Source organism: Toxorhynchites rutilus, chromosome 1 (assembly GCF_029784135.1).
Source record: "Toxorhynchites rutilus septentrionalis strain SRP chromosome 1, ASM2978413v1, whole genome shotgun sequence".
Classification (NCBI taxonomy): domain Eukaryota; kingdom Metazoa; phylum Arthropoda; class Insecta; order Diptera; family Culicidae; genus Toxorhynchites; species Toxorhynchites rutilus.
In genome coordinates this window covers 193,139,874-193,162,384 of record NC_073744.1, presented here as the reverse complement: position 1 = coordinate 193,162,384, position 22,511 = coordinate 193,139,874, and the positions used below count along the sequence as shown (strand labels likewise).

Genomic DNA, 22,511 nt, shown 5'->3' with positions numbered 1-22,511 from the left:
ATTCCGAAAAGCTTGAACTATGGCATACGACGGAAAGTACGTTCTATCGAAAGAAAGATACGAGACGAGAAACAAGCATCCCAGCGGCATCGTTAGAGGTACGAGTCTTGATGATAGCAGTGAATTTTCAGCGCAGTGGGAGCATCTACGAAGAAGCTTTAGATGAAATCAATGTTAACGATCGGTGTTTCCAGTGATGTCTACGAGCCCACATCGAAAACCAAAAAACTCAGGCAAATCATGAATCGAGCCACAAAAACCGGCAATGGAAGCAACACGAGCGAATGGGTGAAGTAAACCCGGAAAAGTTTTTTGGTGATTTCTTGACGGCTATCATCACACTTCTCAAGTGTCCTGTTTTTACTGGCAGCTTTCCACAGTCGATGGTTTCCGAAGTCGATCAAAGCCAGAACTTTAGCCATGAGCAATCAAGAGCCCAGAATTACTAAACGACCGTACATCCAGAAAGCAGCAAGCCTTCCCCCAGCTGTATTCGAGAATATTGCGTATATTGCTATGCGACTTTCAAGATTAATACCGTGAACGATTTACGCTCGATAACGGGCAGAGTTGCCGAACACCTATCATTCCAGAATATGAAGCAGCCACTCGCGACGAAGCCTTCAATGCAGAGACAATCGAACAAGCGCTCGACATAAATATACTTCTGGTTGATTCGAGCTACGGAGCAGAACAAGAACATACTCTTCAGCAATGATTGCGATGGTGATTGTAATTTTAATTAACATTTAGTTTTTTTTTGAGAGAGGGGAAGATGTGTGGCATATCAAACGAGATGTCAATAGAGCTTAACTTAGCGCTTAACCTGTTACGGGTTAGTACCATTACCCACCACCATTAGCGCAACAGTATGTAGCCGTTAAACGGGTAACGCTTCAACGCATACTCACACATAGACACGAGCCGAATATCTGCTCCTCCACATCACATCATTCCCACACTCTTTCATCGATACTTCACGAGGTAAGTTGCACAGTTGTGTCGCTGAAGTTTAATTCAAGTCGCTTGTTTATAACTGCAAATATTATTTTATAATGCAACGAAATTTTAACCATAACCAAATAACCATTCTACCAGTTTGGTCGTTCTGAAATATATTTTTTCTTGTGCAATCATTTGACGATTATTGTTTGATTCATTCTTGTCCTCGCAGAACAATATATGCTCGAGATAAGCGCAGTTATCATCCTTAGTGGAGAAAGTTTTGTTACTGGCAAGCGAAACCAAATCAAATACAAAATTCCAGAACGACATTTACTTTCTTGGTGACTAAATAAACGAAATAAACTCTTTCTGTTAATCTTAACAAGCTCGAAGAGAGTAGCACTTCTTCATTATGATCAAGACTAGCGCAAATGCAATCCTAGTTGAAGGGAGGTTTGCAACTGGCACTCGAACCCAAATAAATCAATAACTTATTATAAATTATTGAACAACTTGGTATTCCCCAAATATTTTTTGGCGCACAATCTTAACGCCTGCTTCGCCATAGCGACAGTTCAATGTCAAAGGCACCTACGAAGCCTTTATGATGACGGGAAACAAACAATGTCAACTGCTTGGAAAAAGGCTGAATATTTGTCTCTGCAGAGATTGAGTAATAATACTCTAGCGCAGGGTTTCTCAAAGTGGTCGATATCGAGCCCCTGAGGTCGATTTCGGTTTCCCAGGGGTGGTCGACACAAACGAAAATTGATTTGGGGAGTCGACATGGTCCTAAAATCGAACCCTTTAAAATAACAAAAATTCTTATTTGAAATATTGAAGATGCCACATAAGATGTGTTACGTGAACCACTCTATTATAAGAATGACTAATATTTTAGTAGAAAGTATTATTGCTGTACATTTTTAAAACTCAATAAGATGATAAGCGTTTTTTTGCCGACAAAGCTATTCCATGGTGACTGATGGTGCACCATCTATGGTTGGTCGTCATCGTGGTTTTACAGCTTAATCAAAGTTACAACTGCGTGAGGTACTGGTCATTCACGGTGTGATTCACAGACAGCATTTAGTAGCAAAAAATCTGAGTCCTAGATCGCATCAGTCTTTAGTATATATTATAAGTGCTATCTTCGAAGCAATTCTTTGGACACTTGATTATTTGCTCAGCTGCATGAGTAAAATGACGAAATTTTTACTCAGTTACTTCTACACTGGAGTTCGCTGGAGGTCGCTGACTACCAAGAGGTTCTTGCTTAGTGAGATTTTCAGTTTTTTTGAATTTGTGTTACAGCTGCATGGGCACGACTACAACTTTTTTTTTTCCAAAATATATTTTTTATTAAGGCACATGTGGCGTTAGCCTGACGGGGCCGGGAGTCCAATATTTTGACAATTTTTGTCTTACAACTATGTTAGTAATATGTGACCGATTACTCACGGTTGGCTCGAGGTTAGTATTACAAGTGTTCTCATAATTGGTATGTTGCAGTCTTCGATGCTCTATACGTGTGCCCGACACGGGCTACTTCCTATTGGAATGCAGCTGACCATTAATCAGCAACGCTCCCTAGTCTGTACCCCATATCTAGCGTGGTGCGTCTTTCTCGACTCGAGGAATCCAGGATAGAATGGTCACTAGCCGGCGCAAACATCAGCTCGTGTAGAGTTGTCATGAGCGGTACAACCTTTGGCTCTTGTTGAATGATCAGTGGACTGCACAACCTTTGGCCCGTGCATCTGTAAAGAGTGTGTGTATGTATTGCCGCGACTAAGTAAAAGTTTATCGATCGGATAGGAGGGATATGAAACGGGGAAACAACGAAGGAAACATCATTAAACGTTGACATCGGCGTTTCTGAGGAACAGGTATAGATGAAGCAGAAGATCAGGATCCCGGCTACCTAAGATATCCCGGACGGGGATATCCGATTGTCTGCCTTTTGCTCTCAGTGCTCTAGAGAGCTGAGAGCGAGCAGCATGGAACCGGATACACGACCAGACAACATGCTCGATGTCGTGGTAGCCATCGCCACAATCACAAAGATTGTTTGCTGCGAGCCCAATGCGATAGAGATGCGCGTTTAGGTTGTAGTGATTGGACATAAGCCGAGATATCACACGAATGAAATCACGACCTACATTCAATCCCTTGAACCATGCACTCGTCGAGACCTTAGGGATAATCGTGTGTAACCAACGACCGAACTCATCTTCACTCCACATGCGCTGCCAACTAACGAGTGTGTCCTGACGAGGAATGTGAAAAAATTCATTATAGGCAATTTGCCTTTCAAAAAGTGTGCCTTCTGAAGTGCCCACCTTAGCTAGCGAGTCCGCTTTCTCATTCCCCGGAATCGAGCAATGAGAGGGAACCCATGCTAAGGTAATCTTGAATAATTTTTCGACCAAAACACTCAATAGTTGTCTTATTCTTGTTAGGAAATAAGATGAGCGTTTATCAACTTTCATTGAGCGGATTGCCTCTATTGAGCTGAAACTGTCTGAAAAAATAAAATAATGGTCGATGGGCAGTGTTTCAATGATCCCTAGAGCATAGTATATCGCACCCATTTCTGCGACATACACGGAATAAGGATCTTTGAGTTTGAACTACAACTTGATCGAAACAATATAAAGAAAAGCCTTTCTGACGAAACTTTAAAAACAAATTTTTCGCAGAAAAGAATATTCACAGTTTTTGCATTTGTTAAAATTACCACAAAAGCTTCAACAACATATTATATTATCAAATGTTACGCACATGGATGCATTGCACAAGAATTTTACTAAGATGTTTTGGGATCTTCCAAACTTCCCAATAGATAATAAATCCGTACTATACCACAACCATGGAATGAGTCAAGGTGATAATGCAAGAAAAGTTGATTATCATCAGCACAGATGAGGAGCTCAAGCAGGAGTACAACTAAGGTTGTCATAAGTTCTGGTTACAACGCAATATTGAAACACAGTATCCTGCGTTGTGGGACATTGCTGAAAAATATCTTCTCGTTTTTCCGTCATGATACCATGCCGAAAAAGGCAAAATAAAGGTTTATTTTTATTTTGAATTTATTTTTCTTATTTATGGGTTGTGAGTCGTATCAATACAACAAATTAAATCATTAAACGGTTTTCTCATAATCTTCTGAATTACGCCATGATGTTTATACATGGTTTTGTGGAACTTTGCTTTCAAATTCTCCGTCAATTTCATCCATGACGAACTTCCTCGAGCCGATACACTTCGGCTCTTCGCTTTCAAAATAGAGTCTTTAATTGTGGGGGTCAACCCAGACTTCGTTTAAAATGTTATCAAAAAGTGTCTTTCAAACGGCCTGAGCAATAGATACACAAATTTTTCATCGCGCCTTTTGACATCCAACAGCTGGGATTAAATTATATCTGAGTCACTCAATTTCTGCTCCATAATTTTCGTCTTGAGTAGCCTGCTTTCGTTATACAAGCCCTGTTTTTTACCTGGTTCAACGAATTGAGGAAATTGGCGCATCAAATCATAAGGTTTTGTAGATTGACAAAATTTTGAAGGTTTATTAATGTCGCAGTTTTGATAACCGGATCGCTGAAATCAAATCGCTTTGAAATCTGTTTCACGAGTTCAATATAGAAGTCACGACTAGTCGATTTGACGGTCAGCTTCCTAGCTGCATCCAATCCTTTTTCAGCTTCTTCTGCATCGATACCAACCTGAAAATCCTCAGGTTTCTTCAAAAAATCTCCGAAATCTTTCACATCAAGGTCAGCATCATCGAATCGTTGCACGTAGCTCTCCAAACATAAGTTATCCAACATGATCAACAATAACATTCTTGTCTCATTATAAACTTTGCAAAATTCAGAACTTTCTGATTGAAAAGTGCAATTGACGTTATTGATGAGCGGTAGAACAATATTTAGGAATAGCATAATCGGTTTAGTCATAGGAATCGCTCAAGATTTTGCCTAACAACTGCCTCCAACGAAAACCATCTCGTTGTCTTCGCGAATAACGAAAATCGTGGATTACGCGATAATGGGCTAAAAATGAGATGCAAACACGAACTAGAGATGTTTCAGCATAAAACTATGTTTTATCAATACAGAAACCATTAAACTATCCATCTGTAAGGTCGTGAACACTTGTAGTCAGATTTACTATGGAACTCGCCTTCGCGGTTAATCCGCACCGCGGATAATCGGGGTTCTACTATATCTATGTATGCAATGTAATGAATTTAATATTTTAAATTGAATTAAAAAAACTGTAACTGTAACAAACTGTTCTGTATATGTGGTAACCCTGCTTTCGACAATTTTGGCTGGTTTGTCACATTACTTCCATTTTTTGGAAGAATGGTGGAGTGAGAATTGAACTCCTGATCTTTTGTGTGAGAGGTACGGATGTTACCATTACACCAGATCTCCTCTAAGAGAAAATAGTGTTAAGTTTACTCATTGAACTAACTGCAGTGTTTTTAAATTGATAATCATTCAGTAAGGAAAAAAACTAAATATATGACTCTCAAAGAAATTAGGCTATGGGGGTCTGAGGTATGACATCATTCTGGAAAAGGGGTCTCATGCCCAAAATAGTTTGAGAACCCCTGCTCTAGCGCAAATATTTCCCTCCCGCTATCTCCTCTCCTTGTCGCCAAGTTCGGATCGACATGTTCACCCGCAACAGTGCAATTTGTTAAAACGCACGTACGCACACAAATATCCATATACCGATGACTTGAAGCAATTAAATATACACACACTTATCTCCATTTTGTGCTCCTCTCAACAGAAGCCCTTGTTGTTAATATTGCCGGTCTAGATTAGCTTAGCTGGCATCCTTTGTGGAGAGAGTTTTGCTACCGTCATGCGAAACCAAATCACAGACAAAATTCAAGAACATTTATTTTCTTGGTGAGCTGACGATAGCCTAGCTAGCCATACAATTGTGTAGCTCGGAATCTTAATTCGAATGGCGTTAGTTTGATGCAATGATTGCAATGCTAGAGACATCAGCGAGTCAATAATTTTGTCGCGTCCACAGCTCAATCCGAAACTAAGACATGTGAGACTTTAATCTTGTTCAGTTCATTCGTCTCTAACCTTCAAAAAGGCCCTTGGAAAACTTTGCTTTTTCCTCGTATTACTCCTCCACCCCCATTGCCTTGAGAAAGGCATTCGATCCCTCGCAGTCCAGCTCGCCCAGCAACGATGTTGTTCAGTCGGTGTCCTCACGAAGAATGAAAGATAGCCTCAGCGAGATCCTCTACCCGTAGCTCGAGTGCTTATAACTCGAACATTTCTGAACTGATCGGAAAAATGTTTGCATCAATTCATAGGAAATATTTCTACGTGTCTGTCACAATTAATTAAATGTTATTTTTCATGAGATGAACAATTGAATAACTGTAAAATGTCAAGCGTTATCTAAACGCCCTAATTGTCAAGTTTTGGTTGGCCCGATTTACGGGTTCCCCAACACAGACTTCAAAATCTATGTACCTGTGGAAATTCGCTTTGCAAATACATGCAAGTCGGGGGTATTTTTTGGTGTTGAGTACTTTTGCACTTGCTTGTCGTTGTGCAGACCGGAATATGTTTCCCTAAAACGTCATTTCGTCATTTCAGATACTAGAGATGAATGAGCTTACGCGGATCGAGAACTACGTAAACATGGGATATGCCATAATTTCAGAGGAAAATGTAAAATACAATTGACGTTTGACAATTCTTTCGTTCACATATTTTGGTAGTCCTAGGAATAATATCAAACGTGAAAGGACGTTCATTAAATTTATTTGTAACGAAGAACATAATTTATTACAAAAATTTCGATGCATTCTTAAATAATATCCGAAGTGGTAAACAAGAGGATTGCATAATGTAATTGCGTAGTTCTACGTCGAAAATATGCGGTCGTGTCCTAGATACTACCCCTTACATTTTTTTTTTAAATAGTGAAGCCCGTCTAAAGGCGGAGTTAGGTTGTAGAGTAAAGTGACCAGACGTCCCGTGTTACGCGGGACAGTCCCGCATTTCAACAAAATGTCCCGCGTAAGATTACGTCCCGCGTTTGGCAAAAGAAACGAAAATGTCCCGCGATATCAGTATATTTCAATATCACAATCTAATCATGTTGATTTTCTTAAATGGATGAGCCTCAAAAAAAACTTTTATTTGGCAGACTGTTCAAGAGCGCTTCTAATACATCCTAAGACTAATATGTTGAGCTGGTTTCATCGCACCGACAGTGGGCTTTTTGTTTAGAGAGTGTCAACTGGAAGCGACAGCAACAAAAATGGAAAATAATTTTTATAAAAGTCCCCTATTGATCCGCAGGGACCAACGCGAGTCAAACGAAAAGATCATCTTTGGTCCTCTAGCTCGGTCAGGGCTTAATGTTTTAAATAAACTTAAAACTAGTGTATACTCGACAGGAAGAGGGAGGGTTGTTTGATGAAGTATCGTGAATTAAGCGCTGGGCGGTCTTACGGAAGTTGGTCGGAACCTCAACCATGGTCGATGAAAAGATGTATGTCGGTGTGTTTTTTTACATTTTCGTGGCTTTAGTGGTCGACTGTCTCTCCATTTTGGCCATTCACCCAAAAGTTTTTAACGGTCGCAGCTGAGGAGTGTTGAGAAGGTTGGCGGTCTTCGCGACAATGTTTATCTCCAGCCGATCCATCCTCCAGTGATCTTTTGGCATAATGGGCTGATCCCAGGTTCGGCATAAAGACCACATCACCTTCGCAACTTCCGGCAATCACTTCGTACTATATATCTCCCCGTTCACAATATGATTAGAAAGAAGAGCGGCTTGGACATTCGCTTCACATCTGTCAGAGAAGGACCTTCTTCGAGAACTTGGTGTGGATGTTATATTCGAAGTCATCGCTTACCTGGGGAACGTAAAGTACCCGATCCCCTGCCATTCGTTAAATTCTAGCATCAAGTACGTCTCGTCTTTCATTATAAGCACGGAAAGAAGTTTTTCATTTCTTTGGTCGGAAAGAGGATTTTCACCAGCACCTCAAGCTATTCCTTCTGGGTGATTGCTTGCTGCTCAGATACGGCCGGTCTCATCTGACGCTTCCACATAAAAATGTCCAGTTTGATCAGATTCTCCTTCACCGTTTGGCCGGTTGCTTCGATGTCCCGGCTTAAGGAGCAGCAGGGATATGATGTTGTAAATACCAGATCGGCTATATCTGGCGGACACAAAGTGCCTCAGGATCCTCCAACTCCTTCGCTGTGGGGTGGAGCTTGCAGTATGAAAAAAGACGGGTGGGTAATGTCGGGGACATAACCGGAGTGACGTAGGACTATACAAAGGGGACAGCTTTTGTTAAATATATATTTTAAATATATTGTTTTATTTTCTTCTCCTACCTATCTACCTGAAAAATGGATTAGTTTACAGTTTACTCTTTATGAATATGTTGATGGTTCTCAAAAGAACCTTTGGTGTTGTGTTTTTGTTATCACTCGATATTCCCATCTTCTTCGGTTAAACCTTCCTGTTTAGCTATTGCGTTTGCCACTCGCCACAGCTTTCACAGTTGGAAAATTTCTTCCCATCCAGCTTGTGACATATTGTTCAGTAAATTACATTTAATGCGACTTTGCCACTCACTGAAACTAATTGTTGCCTTGCCGATATTTTTTTGAGATATTTTTTTGGGGTCCGCGTGTTTTATACTCTAGCGCAATTTAAGAATTGGTGAAAATCAATAAGCTCAGAACAACTGCCAAATTCACATACTCATCATATCCTGGCAAACAAATTATGAAAAAATCAATTTGTGTTTTATTATTATTTTGGATAATGTTTTAGAAAGCATTGAACTGTATTTCCTAAACTCTTTTTTGGAAGGTATTAAACCCTGAAAAGCGCCTTGTTTTATGGAATGGTTCCAATTTAGAAAACTTAGTACTCGTGGTATTGAAGAAAACCATTTCGAACGCCCTCGATGCCGCCTTGTTCTGGATTTGCCACCAAAGCAGTTTGTATAAAGAACAAACTTTTTTCTTCTGCTACCTGATGCCGTTTTGCGATTGCGTTTGCCACTCGCTACAACTACCTGTTGTCTTGATGTCCACCGAACCGAATGTGTTCTGTTCCGAATGCGGGTTTTCTTATCGTCGCGAGCAAATTTGCCAGCTAACTCGATCACTTCGGCGGCCGAAACTATATAACGCCGGCTAGGTGGACTGGTGCACTGGTACTAACGCGCTCGGCCTAGCTACCCTTGCGGGGAACTCCAGATCAACACGGTTCGAGCGGGATTTTGCCTTTCCCTTCACTTTTCCTCCTTTACCATGTCCAGACATGGCTGTTTGGGTTGGTTTGTTGATGTGTTGTGATGCGAACCGATGTGGTGTACGGTTTGAATGAGAATGATCGTTACGGAAGGAAGGAAGGTATTGTATTACAGAGACTTTAAACTTTTGCAGTTCATTCGTCTCTAGCCTTGAGAAAGGCCCTTTGAAAACTCTACTCTACTCCTCTCCAGCGCTACCACCTCCGCCCTCTTGCCTTGAGAAAGGCACTCGATCCCTCGCCGTCCAGCTCGTCCAGCAACGATGTTGTCCAGTCGGTGTCCACACAAAGAATGATCGTTACGGCAGCGGAGCGGGGATTTTAAAGCTGACTGGCTGGCTCGAGAATTACGCATGTGTGAGACTGCGACCAATGTTTCGTTCATTTTTTCTTTTTCCTTTCCAATCGTGCTTCATTCTATTTCGCTGCTGCTCTGGTTGCCCGTTTTGGTCGGTACGATTTGAGGAGCATAAAATGGACCAATCAAAAATGGGCACATAGTGCATTTGGACAATGCTTGATATTTCACAATTATTCAATTATTTATCTCAAGAAAAATGAAATGTTATTCGTTATGATAGATGCGTAGATATATTTCCTATCAATTGATGCAAAAACCTTTGCGATCTATTGAGAAATGCTCGGGTTATAAGCGTTCCAAATCTTGCATTTTTTCCTACTTGTTCAGTGCCTAGATTTCCATTTCACCCCCTATATCTTCCGGTTAGACGTAGTCCTACGTCAAAATCATCAAGTTGCTTGACAGTGCTGCTGCTGCGAATCAACAGCCTTGAATAATTTTTGTTTTAGGCTTAATAAACGAAAGATTTAAGAAAAAATTCGAGCATTCCATTCGGTAATATTCGTAATTTCTTTTTCGAAGAAAATTGTAGAATTCTAATCGTCCTTGCCAGGCGTAAATGCTCTGATTGAGCGAGTGATTTTTAGGCGCAAACAAAATCTAAACCACCGAAAAATCACAACTGAGTGCCGATACTTAGAAAAAAATAATACATATCAGTTCAGACTCGCTAAACTATGGTATATGTTCCCATAACCTATATACAACTAACGTTTTGTTATTTGTGTCCCGCGTTAGACCTCTGACCATCTGGTCACTTTATTGTAGTGGGTTAATTGAAGCATAGTGAACAAGTTTAGTGAAAATATCAACCAAATAATACCTGTCCATAAAGTTCAAATCGGCATCAAATGCCTGCGGCGTCCGAAATATGACCCAGAACGGTAGATGTAACGTCTCCTAATGCGCAACAAAATGGCGTGTTTTGTTGTACAAAAATAAAACAGCGCACGAGAGAGGCGGCGAACATACGATGTGACAACAAAATCGAACCGGTTGCCACATCATGTCAGTGAGCGCCGTGAAGCACCGGCTTTGTTTGACTTTTCGATTTTTTCGAAATGTTTAATCATGTAAAATCTTAGATGCGATAATATACGCTTAGAGTCTGTCCAAAATCACATGGCACTTTGCATTGATTAATCTCCCGCAATGTGATTTTCTGGCTGACCACCCGTGACACGTGGTCTCCAGCACCAGATGCGAACAGATTCACACTTGATTGTACTCTTCCTACCCGCGAGACCGCCTGGTATTCGAAAAAAAGAGGTAAAGCTACCACGACAACAGGATTTCCGCAGGTCACACAACGTCCATCGCCAGCGACTCCTGCGGCGTCTGAGCGCCTGTTACTTGTATTATCGATTTTGCTCTCATTGATGGTCTGCCGTGTGTGATGTGCGCTATTATTATTATTGAGAAAAATAAATGTATAACGACGACACGGGGCGCGGCGATGCCAAATCGCAACCGTTTTTGATCTAATATCAGCACTAATATTCCGTTGTTTTTGTTTGTTGTTTTTATCACTCCACAGATTCCAGAAGGCCTGCATCAAATACGGCGTAGCCGATGTGGATCTGTTCCAGACGACCGACTTGTGGGACAAGAAGAACATCGCCCTCGTTACGACCACCATTTTCGCTGTGGGAAGAACGGTAAATATATGTGTACCGCGCACAGAGCACGTGGTTTTTGTTTTCGCCTCGACAGACCCCCATCGCTAGCGAAACATGACTCGGAGTCGTCGGTTCGGGCGAGCAGTGATCGTTTCGGTACACACCAGTAGGCCGTTTAACTGACGGTTCTATTACAAAAATCAAGTGATGAATTTGGGTAATGAAATCCGTTGATTTCGCTCCGCTCGCTTCCTGTCACCTTGCCAAAGGAAGACAGGAGGTCGATTATCTGATGGTTTTTCGGTGTGTCTTTTATAATTCTCAAAGAGACTAATGCAGGTTTTTTGTAATCATTTCTCTAACGAAAATTTTACGTTTCAATGAAATGGGTTTTTCAACGTGAATATCTAGTTCGATTGTGAAGCGAATTTTTGTAGTTGCATATATTACTAGCTGACCCGGCAAACGTCGTCCCACCCAAAATTTGTTTTTTGTTATGAATACCTTCACACATTCACGTTTTGTAACAACTTTTGTTGTTCTACTTCTTCTTTTTGGCTTTAAGAGGGTTTAAAAAACACGTTTTCTTACTAAGCACAAGTTCATGAGTCCAATCGCAGAACTGTTCATTGATTGATGTTTTAAACTAGAGATGTGCCATCCGCTCATGAGCTGTTCCGAAGAATCGACTCTTTGAAGTGAGTTGACGCGGAACAGCTCGCAAAAAAAATCAAACAGCTCTTCAGCTCACTTTGATGATGATGAAGGAGAGAAAAGAGCTGTAGAATTGAAGAGAGTGTGTGAGCTGTAAGATTCAAATGAACTGACCGTCTCTCGCTCTTCGTGTTAAGACATCAGTTTAGATTCATTTGTCCCTCGTCTTTTCAACTGTTATATTCGCGTTGACGGCATTGAGCTTTGTTTACCAGTTTAGGGGGCGCCAAAAATAATAATTGGCTCTCAGGCAGAATGAACACGTTTTTAAAATTCAAATTATTAATGAAAATTAACTTCTGTGTATCAAATGAGTATTCTATTTCAATGAAAAACACTTTGTTTGCAGGCGGTGCAAAAATCTCATAAGATTTTTTTTTTTTTTTTGAAGAAAACTTTCTATTGTAATGTAAAGCCTCAGTAAAAATGTCGGAAATGTTGTACACGCCGAGTCTGTTGTAAATAATAGTCTGGAATACGTGTTTCAAGTAATTAATAATATGGTGTGAAAAATTTCATTTGAATTTTAACATTTTCAAACTGGCTTCGTGGCTATCGAGTTTGGGACCCAAATTGAAAGTCGGCACTGACAACTGAGCTGAAGAGCTGTTCATAAAGAACAGCTCATTTAGATGAGCTGATATGATCAGAGCTGTTCATCATGATGAGCTGATTTGCACACCTCTATTTTAAACGACTCCGTTGAACTTACCTTTTACTAGAAAATTCCTAGTATTTCTAACAAAACTCATCATTATAAGGGCATCCTTACCAATGCGTTACTATTCAGGGCTTCTAAAGGGTGTGTCACATCAAATTGCATCACGGAAAAAACGCTGTAGAAATTTAATTTTTAGGAATTATATCTTCAGCTTTCGCTTATAATCAGACAAGAGTGTATAGATCACGTTGGCCATGTTCACTGTCAATTTTTCCTAAATTTGGAAAAATGTCGTCGAACGAAAAAGAGCGTCGTGAATTAATCCTGCGCACTCATTTCGAGAATCCGGAGTTGTCACATCGGGACATCGGTAAGATGCTGGGAATCGTCCAATCCACGGTCAGCAGAGTACTAAAATGATACTTCGAGAACCTAACCATCGACCGGAAGGTGAAGAACGGCAAAAATGGATGCTCCGTCAGTGAAAAATATCACAAGCGCGTAGTTAAGCAGTTTAGACGTGATCCGAGAAGTTCGGTCCGGGATGTCGCCAATAAGCTGAATTGGTCAAGTTCATTCGTCCAGCGGACCAAGCAGCGGGAGGACCTGCGTACATACAAGGTTCAGAAGGCTCCTAACCGCGACGAAAGGCAAAACATGGTGGGGAAGACGCGAGCCCGGAAGCTGTACACCGAAATGCTGACGAAGCCGCATTGCCTGGTAATGGACGACGAAACCTACGTCAAAGCGGACTTTCGTCAGCTGCCGGGCCTGTTGTTCTTCTCCGCAGAGGACAAATTCAGCGTTCCGGAGGAGATTCGCAAGCAGAAACTATCCAAGTTTGCCAAAAAGTACATGGTGTGGCAAGCGATCTGCTCTTGCGGAAAGCGGAGCGCCCCCTTCGTGATGACCGGCACGGTAAACGGACAGGTTTACCTTAAGGAGTGCCTACAGAAGCGCTTACTACCACTATTGAAGCAGCACGAGGGCCCGACCATCTTCTGGCCGGATCTCGCTTCGTGCCACTATTCAAAGGACGTGTTGGAGTGGTACGAAGCCAACGGGGTCACCTTCGTGCCAAAGGAAATGAACCCGCCCAACGCGCCGGAGCTTCGCCCAATAGAGAAATATTGGGCGATTATGAAGCAGGCCCTCCGGAAGAACCCAAAAGTTGTCAAATCGGAGGCGGACTTCAAGAGAAAATGGATTTCTGTTCAAAAAAAACTACAACCTGACGTTGTACAGAACCTTATTGACGGGGTAAAGAGGAAGGTGCAAGCATACGGGCTTGGGCTCGAAGTATGAATAAAAAGAAAAAGCCAAAAGTTGTTTAATAGTTTTTATTTTACTGTCTAAAATTTTCAAAAGGATCGGTCTACTGGGCGAATTTCTACAGCGTTTTTTCCGTGATGCAATTTGATGTGACACACCCTTTAGTTTCTATAGTTTCTAGTTTTAGCCGTTGCCAATTTATTAACTCGTCAATTTGCGCACCCGTCGTTGCTATCGCGGTTACTATAGTATCACTTCTTTTTCGCACCGCAGGTTGCTAATTACAATTGCTATTACTAGAAGAAATGACAAGTGTCAGTTGATTCTCTTTTCGTCACGTTTATTTTTTGGTAGATAAATGTAATGTATATACACTTGCGAAATAATACTTCAGAGCAAAATCACAAAAAACGGACACAAGATGAATGAAACCCACAACAGATGTTTGACATTTGTTGAAAATAGCAACACTTGGCTCGATTGCTATCGCATTGCCAAATTTGTTAACTCACTATTCACCGAGAGGCAGATTACTATTTCCCACACCTGAACCGCAACCACCAGTGCGGTTGCTGCGTTATGGTGAGGGTTGTCAAAATGTCTGTAACAACGCATTGGTGCGGATGCCCTAATATCGGGGGCCCTATTATAGAAATCGAATCGAGGATTCGATACAATCACTATCACTATCACACCGAGAAAAATCTGGAATTTTAGGGCCCTATTATAGAAATCGAGGCGATAAGAATTTTGCTTGTTAGCTCTATTTTACTATTATAGAAATCAAGCAATTCGATAGCACCGAGCAAGTGATAGCTATCGATGCAAGTGTCAGAACTTTTCGAGTTGTTTGGTTCACTTGTTGCATATCTTCAGAGAATTATTTTGTTTTGGTTTGCGTCCCTGATATTTTCCTTTGGGAAACATTTCAGAAACGCTCCAATACATGCAATTTGCAACACATGTTCGTTTGTTTTGATCAGCATTTATTTTACTGTGCTGCCAGAATAGTGTATACAAGGTAGGTGTTCAGTCCAGCATTATTTATTTTAATCATGTTATATTTTACAATGCAGAATTTACTTCCAGCGCATATTTCAGTGGCTGAAAATGAGTGGCGGAAGAAAATAAAACCAAATCACCACCAGTTCGAACGGCTCGTTGATCCAATGAAAGCGAATGTAGACATTGCTCGAAGTTTTTCTGGAGGCAGTTCTAATATAAAAGTTGCAGGAATTCTGAGAGGAGCTTAATGCACTGAGACCACCAATGCATCTAGTTTCAGAATGGTAGAAAGTAAGTATTTCTTTTACGATACACATAACTTTCATAAGTAAATTTTATCATACTCTTTGAATTTCTTTCAATCGAATTTCCTACCTAAAAATTGCTTACCCCTACTAGCATACATTAGTACGTTATTTTTGGCAGCAATTTTCTTTTTTATTGCTATACTATGCCAAACTATACCGCTTTCACTACAATAGATCAAACTAATGGTCGGAGTGATATAATGCTCTATACCATATGCTAAAGCTATCCTGCAAAACAATAATGATTTTATTTAAATTACAGGTTTGGATTGACATGAGGGGAAACGTAAAGAAAATATTAGCACGCAACAAGCGAGAATTTAGAGCAACAGGTGGTGGCCCCAATACAATAAAGCTATCGACGCCGATACAACAAGAAATCGACGATAAACGAGAATTACATGTTGCATTACATGAATAACAAAAATTGTTTTGCTAAAAAAAAGTGATATTCGTGCATGACTCTTTACGGAATTCCATAGATTTTCTAATAATTATATTTTTTGTACAGCAAATTGTTCCAGGCTGTCGTTTTTATTACACATGCATGCGTGCCTTACGCCTTTTAGGCTTTATTCTTTTAGGGAATATCAATTTACTCCAAAACATAACCATATTAACACTTTTGGAAATACATTTTCATAGCAAATGCCTAAAAAAAGATTTGGCATCCTTTTTATAGTGCTTCATGAAACATTTGGAACTTGTTTCAAAATATTTCATCACAACCGCTGACATTCGAGCTTGCTAACGAATCGAGCAGTTTTCCTCGATTTCTATGGGCCCTATTATAGAAATCGAATCGAGGATTCGATACAATCACTATCACTTTCACACCGAGTAAAATCTGGAGTTATAGAAATCGAGGAAAACTGCTCGATTCGTTAGCAAGCTCGAATGTCAGCGGTTGTGATGAAATATTTTGAAACAAGTTCGAAATATTTCACGAAGCACTATAGAAAGGATGCCAAATTTTTTTTAGGCATCTGCTATGAAAATGTATTTCCAAAAGTGTTAATATGGTTATGTTTTGGAGTAAATTGATTTTCCCTCAAAGAATAAAGCTTAATATGCGTAAAGCACGCATGCATGTGTAATAGAAACGACAGCGTGGAACAATTTGCTTTACAAAAAATATAATTATCAGAAAATGAACTTATTCATGTATTTTCATGACTGCAATCTATGGAATTCCGAAAAGAGTCACGCACGAATTTCATTTTTTTTTAGCACAACAATTTTTGTTATTCATGTAATGCAACATTTATTTCTTTTTTAGCGTCGATTTCTTGTTGGAGTGGCGTCAATAACTTTATTGTATTGGGACCACCACCTGTTGCTCTAAATTCTCGCTTGTTGCGTGCTAGTGTTTTCTTTACGTTTCCCCTCATGTCAATCCAAACCTGTAATTTAAATAAAATCATTATTGTTTTGCAGGATAGCTTTAGCATATGGTATAGAGCATTATATCACTCCGACCATTAGTTTGATCTATTGTAGTGAAAGCGGTATAGTTTGGCATAGTATAGCAATAAAAAAGAAAATTGCTGCCAAAAATAACGTACTAATGTATGCTAGTAGGGGTAAGCAATTTTTAGGTAGGAAATTCGATTGAAAGAAATTCAAAGAGTATGGTAAAATTTACTTATGAAAGTTATGTGTATCGTAGAAGAAATACTTACTTTCTGCCATTCTGAACCTAGATGCATTGGTGGTCTCAGTGCATTAAGCTTCTCTCAGAATTCCTGCAACTTTTATATTAGAACTGCCTCCAGAAAAACTTCGAGCAATGTCTACATTCGCTTCCATTGTTTCAAGGAGCCGTTCAAACTGGTGGTGATTTGGTTTTTTTTCTTCCGCCTCTCATTTTCAACCACTGAAATATGCGCTGGAAGTAAATTCTGCATTGTAAAATATAACATGATTAATATAAATAATGCTGGACTGAACACTTACCTTGTATACACTATTCTGGCAGCACAGTAAAATAAATGCTGATCAAAACAAACGAACATGTGTTGCAAATTGGAGCGTTTCTGAAATGTTTCCCAAAGGAAAATATCAGGGACGCAAACCAAAACAAAATAATTCTCTGAAGATATGCAACAAGTGAACCAAACAACTCGAAAAGTTTCGACACTTGCATCAAGAGCTATCACTCGCTCGGTGCTATCGAGTTGCTCGATTTCTACAATAGTAAAATACTAGGTAGTGCGGACTGAATCAAAACGGCTGTCAAAAAAGATCCAATTGAAATGTCAAAAGAGATCCAACGATCAGGAGTGTTATTTTTCTTATGATAATCAACACTATAAAAGAGGTATTGTTGTCAAGGGCAAAAATAATTAAAATTATAAAATGAACGAACTACATTTTCCCGTTAATTGTTTAATTAACCATTGCATCTCTGAAAGAGCATCTCAGTCTTTCACTAAGCAACGCATTTTTAATGTCCCCTCTCTTTGACATAACGTTTTTCCGAACGAAATAAAAACAAACGAAGTCAAAGTCACGTAAATGTTTACTCCTGCGATTTGAAAATATTCGATAAAAAGTGGAAGGAAGAGATGCCAGATGATTTTAAAAAAAAGTCTGTAAAAATATGTGAATGTCTGTTAAAAATGTGGAAAAGTCTGTAAAAGTGTGCAGATCTATAGAAATGTCTTTTAACGTTAATTTTCACATATTCATTAATACTTTGTACATCGCGATGCACGTAAGATTGTATTTTGTATACATATACAGCCATTCCATGCCAAACTAATATAGTGGTTCTCAGATCTTCGTCAAAAGTGGTAATTTTGTTCTTTATCGCAAAACATTAAACTCGTGTTTTTTTATTTTTTTCATTCGGGTGCCCATTTCCATTTTAGGGTGATCTAAAAAATTATTTTTTCCACTTTTCCCAAAATGACTTTTTTCAAAAATTTATAACTTTCGAACCACTTAAATCGGTTAAGTGGTTCGAAAGTTATAAATTTGATCGACATATCAAACACATATCAAATGTAATTGACATATCAAATTGAAGCCAATGAGCTTTAATTGAGAAATATTGAACTTGCAGATAATATGGATCCTATTTTCGTAATTATTGATTGTAGTCGTTTTTTAATGTTTTCATGGCTTTGGACTTGGGGGCGCTATATTTTTTTATATGTTTTCTTGAAAGCTGAGAGTTTTTTACATAAAATATCTCAATATCAGAGATGCTATTTTTTTCGTTTTTGAAATATTCAGAACTAATCGATGGTTCGAAAAACAATTTTCCCCATTTTTCCCACTACAAAAAGTCATAACTTATGAACTATTGGACCGATTCATATCATCGACATATCAAATTGAAGCTGACGAGTTATTTTTCTTTGAAAAAATATTACTTTTGAGAAAAATTTAATTTTTGTTTTTGTAATTATTGATTGAGTTAGTTTTTCATAGTTTTCTCGGTTAAAGATAGGAGCGCTCTATTTTTTCTTATATTTTTTTATGGAAAGCTGAGGATTATTTACCAAACATATCTCGACATCCGAGATGCTGCAATTATCGTTTTTAAGTTATAATTTTGTAAATTTAACATGTTTTAAGTCTTCGATCAATATTCATATGTGACTAAACTAGACCTATGCTACTAGAATCCAATCTTCCCGCAAGTGTGATATTTTTCAAATTATGCTTATTGGCTTCAATTTAATATATCGATCATCTAAATCGGTTCAGTAGTTCAGATGTTATGATTTTTTGCGGAAAGTTATTTTTGGACAAAGGGGGAAAAATGATTTTTCGAACCACCGGTTAACTTTGAAAAAATCATATCTAAAAAACGAAAAAATAGCATCTCTGATATCGAGATATGATATGTAAAAAATTCTCAGCTTTCAAGAAAAAATATAAAAAAATATAGCGCCCTCTAGTCCAGAGTCATAAAAAAATAAAAAACGACTACAATCAATAATTACTAAAATATAATAATTTTTTCGCAAGTTAAATATTTTCCAATAAAAGGCTTTGTCATTAGTTTCAATTTTATATGTCGATCATCTAAATCGGTTCGGTGATTCAAAAGTTAATAATTTTCATTTGTCATTTTTGGGAAAATGTGAAAAGAAATTGATTTTTCGGACCACTTAATAACTTATGTGTTGTAAGTGTGTTTAAATATTTCAACGATCTACACATACATACGCGCTGTTAATTTTTATAAAAATCAGTATTTCTTCGTTGATATATTGGACATCCACCAAGGCTTGCGGTCTTATCGTTGATGAAATTTATAAGAAAATGCAGTGTATATTTTCCATCCGCCATGCAAGGCTATACAAGTTTTAGTTCACCACACGGCCATGAATCATGTCTGTGGTTACAATATCGAACAGTAACCCATATTTCGTCATAAGCAGACCCGAAAGCGAATGTAAGTTGTTGAAAATAGAATGAAAATTTTTATTCGATGTTGTTAAAATACTCAGAAGACATAGTCCTGACCCTAACTTAACTATTTTTCAATAAATCTCCTTGCATTTCAGCAAAACAATCTTATCTAGAACAGAATATAATTATCAGAGACAATTTTCGTTCAAGATTTTTCCTTACCTGCAGAGAATGAAATTTTTCATTAATTGTGAATAACCGTATACTCTCTTTCTTCTGTAATGATGTCAGGGCAAAAGTACTTATGTGTGAGAGTTCCAAACTAAACTATGGAAAAATGTCATATGGTGAGTGAAATATCTTTGATGTGATGAATAGAGCCTCTTATTTTTTCAAAAACCTGTGAAATATTGTTATATCCAAAAAGTCTACAACAAAAATAAGTGTTTTACAGATATGTCTGTAAATTTACAAACATGTTTGTAAATCTGGCATCCCTGGTGGTCTGAAAATTTATTGCAAGAAATCGCTTGAAAACATGCATGAATTTGCTTGAAAATGAAGTGGATTGAGTCCGCACCACTTAGGTAAAATAGAGCTAACGAGCAAAATTCTTGTCGCCTCGATTTCTATAATAGGGCCAGATTAGATTATTCAGATTATTTTCAGACACAATTCTCGTTCAAGATTTTTCAACCACTTGCAAATAACATGTTTCTCCGTTACATGGAACAAATGTTTGATACAGAAAATATGATAGAATAAAGACAGACCCCTCCCCTTAGAGAGGAGGTGAGGAGTGTCGAACCACCTTAGAAATGTTTCTTCTCCATAAAACCTCCACATGCCAAATTTAGTTCCGTTTGCTTGATTAGTTCTTGATTAATTCTTACCGAGCTCGAATTTCATGTGTTGCAATCGCATCCCACTCGACATTGTTGTGCCAGAGTGGTCCCAGAAAATGGTGTCGACGACGATAACGATGTCGTGCCATTTTGCAATGATTTTGTCGACCTATCCCTCGTATTTGACAACCAATTACGAGCCAAAGCTGTGCCAATCTGGCACCGTGTCGACCGATCGCAGTATTGCTGCACTTTTATTATGGCTCGGTTCGTGTCCAAGAAAGTTGAAATGAAAAGTAAAGATAAAGAGCGTTGTTTACAATCATTTTATTATACAAATCTACAAAGAAAAAAATAATACAAAAATTGAAATTCATCTTTACATTCTATAACATTCGCAACATTTGTTTCGTCACTAACGATAGCTCACGAAGTACCAAAAATGTTCATCGTAATTCCAGCTTCCGCTTGAGGTACAGCTTCTACAGCGACTGGTCACGCCGTGGGCAACAACTGATAGAATATATAGAGCGCACCCCTGGCCTTCTGTTGTCACTTTGCTTTTCTCCGATAAGTAGTTCAAAATGTTGCCACCCTCCGGTGCACCAGTGGAATCGATTGTTTTCGTGCTGCAACTTCTGAAGCTTTGACGTTCGGCACGAACTGACTATAACGACGAATTGCTAACGCTTGTAGAGAGATGATGATGATGATACTCCAGTTTGCCTAATGTTGCACTAGGAGATAAGCTTTTTGCGACTTTGCGACTTGTTCAATATTTTCGAATACACTCGCTTTTGTGTTTTGAATGACAGTTTTGCGAGAAAGAGAAAGAGCAAAAACAGTGATGCCGTTTCGCTCTGCACAAATTATTTAGTAGAATTATAGCTGAAACTATAGACACTGTTGCTTGCGGGGAGCAAGGCGGGGTACGATTCCAGCACTTTTGTAGCACTTTGCGTTGCTCGGTCATTGTACCTATAACCGCTCGAAAATATAGGAAACTGGGATATATTTAAGCTTTTCTGAAATGTTTCCCAAAGTAAAATATTAGGGACGCAAACCAAACAACTCGAACAGTTATGACACTTGCACCGATAGCTATCACTCGGTCGATGCTATCGACTTGCTAAATAGAGCTAACTACCGCTGGTACCCTAATTGGGGTTATATCCAATAATAAGTGCACTATTTCCCAGCGGAAAGGGACTGTATCTCGAGCGAAAACATTCATTCACGTGTGTTCATGCATGTACCTGAATCTATTGACACGAAACAAACCAACTAATGGCAAACGAAACTAATTCCATTTCAGTGCTATCGCCACCCGGAGTTCCGCGGTCCGTATCTCGGACCGCGTCCGTCCGAGGAGAATCGCCGTGAGTTCACCGAGGAACAGCTGCGCGCCGGCGAGGGACTCATCGGACTGCAGGCCGGCTCGAACAAGGGGGCAACCCAGGCCGGACTCAACTTCGGAGCCACCAGAAAGATTTTACTCGGAAAGTGATATCCGCAATGGGCAGAGATATCCGCTCGAATTAATTAACACTAATTTATTGCGTTTCATACTCGATGTTGAGTTTACATTGAGAGTAGACAAGTATCTGTCTTCTCATGCTAATCATTGGATGTTATTTGTTAATTATTAGATGTTCGATCGTAATTTGTTCGAGAAAAAGAAAATAAATGAAAGTAATTCGTTTGACCTTTTTCTAACGACGACCGTTCTTTGGTAGTATTTTTTCCATATTGATATTGTATACGATGATAAATAAATATAATACCCATTAGATTTTTTTCTGTTTTACTCTAAACGATTCGATGAATTTCTCAAAATTCCGAAATAAAATTGGAGCTACAAATATGTATATCCAATCACACAAGTCACAAGTGTAACATTATAACAGCTATTACGACCCTCCTCCTGAGGGACTTTTGATCCTCTGCTCTGGTCCTCAATAGTTTCAGGTTCTTTTTCGGACATGCTACTATAGAAATCCGTCATTCACAGGCGGAGTTCTAAAGTGAATGATTTTATTTGAAACTGAAAGTATGCTGTTATTGTTTGTTGCA

General features: G+C 39.0%; 1 protein-coding gene across 1 annotated transcript in view; it reads left to right on the top strand.

Moving 5' to 3' along the window:
• LOC129765902 (muscle-specific protein 20-like) overlaps window positions 1-22,230 on the top strand; it is a 174,167-nt gene extending 151,937 nt beyond the window's left edge. The window contains exons 3-4 of the mRNA XM_055766348.1: window positions 11,184-11,304; window positions 21,754-22,230. Coding sequence (XP_055622323.1) covers window positions 11,184-11,304; window positions 21,754-21,945 — 313 coding nt within the window. The 3' untranslated portion in view covers window positions 21,946-22,230. The remainder of the gene's footprint in view (window positions 1-11,183; window positions 11,305-21,753) is intronic.
• Window positions 22,231-22,511: the final 281 nt, after the last annotated feature.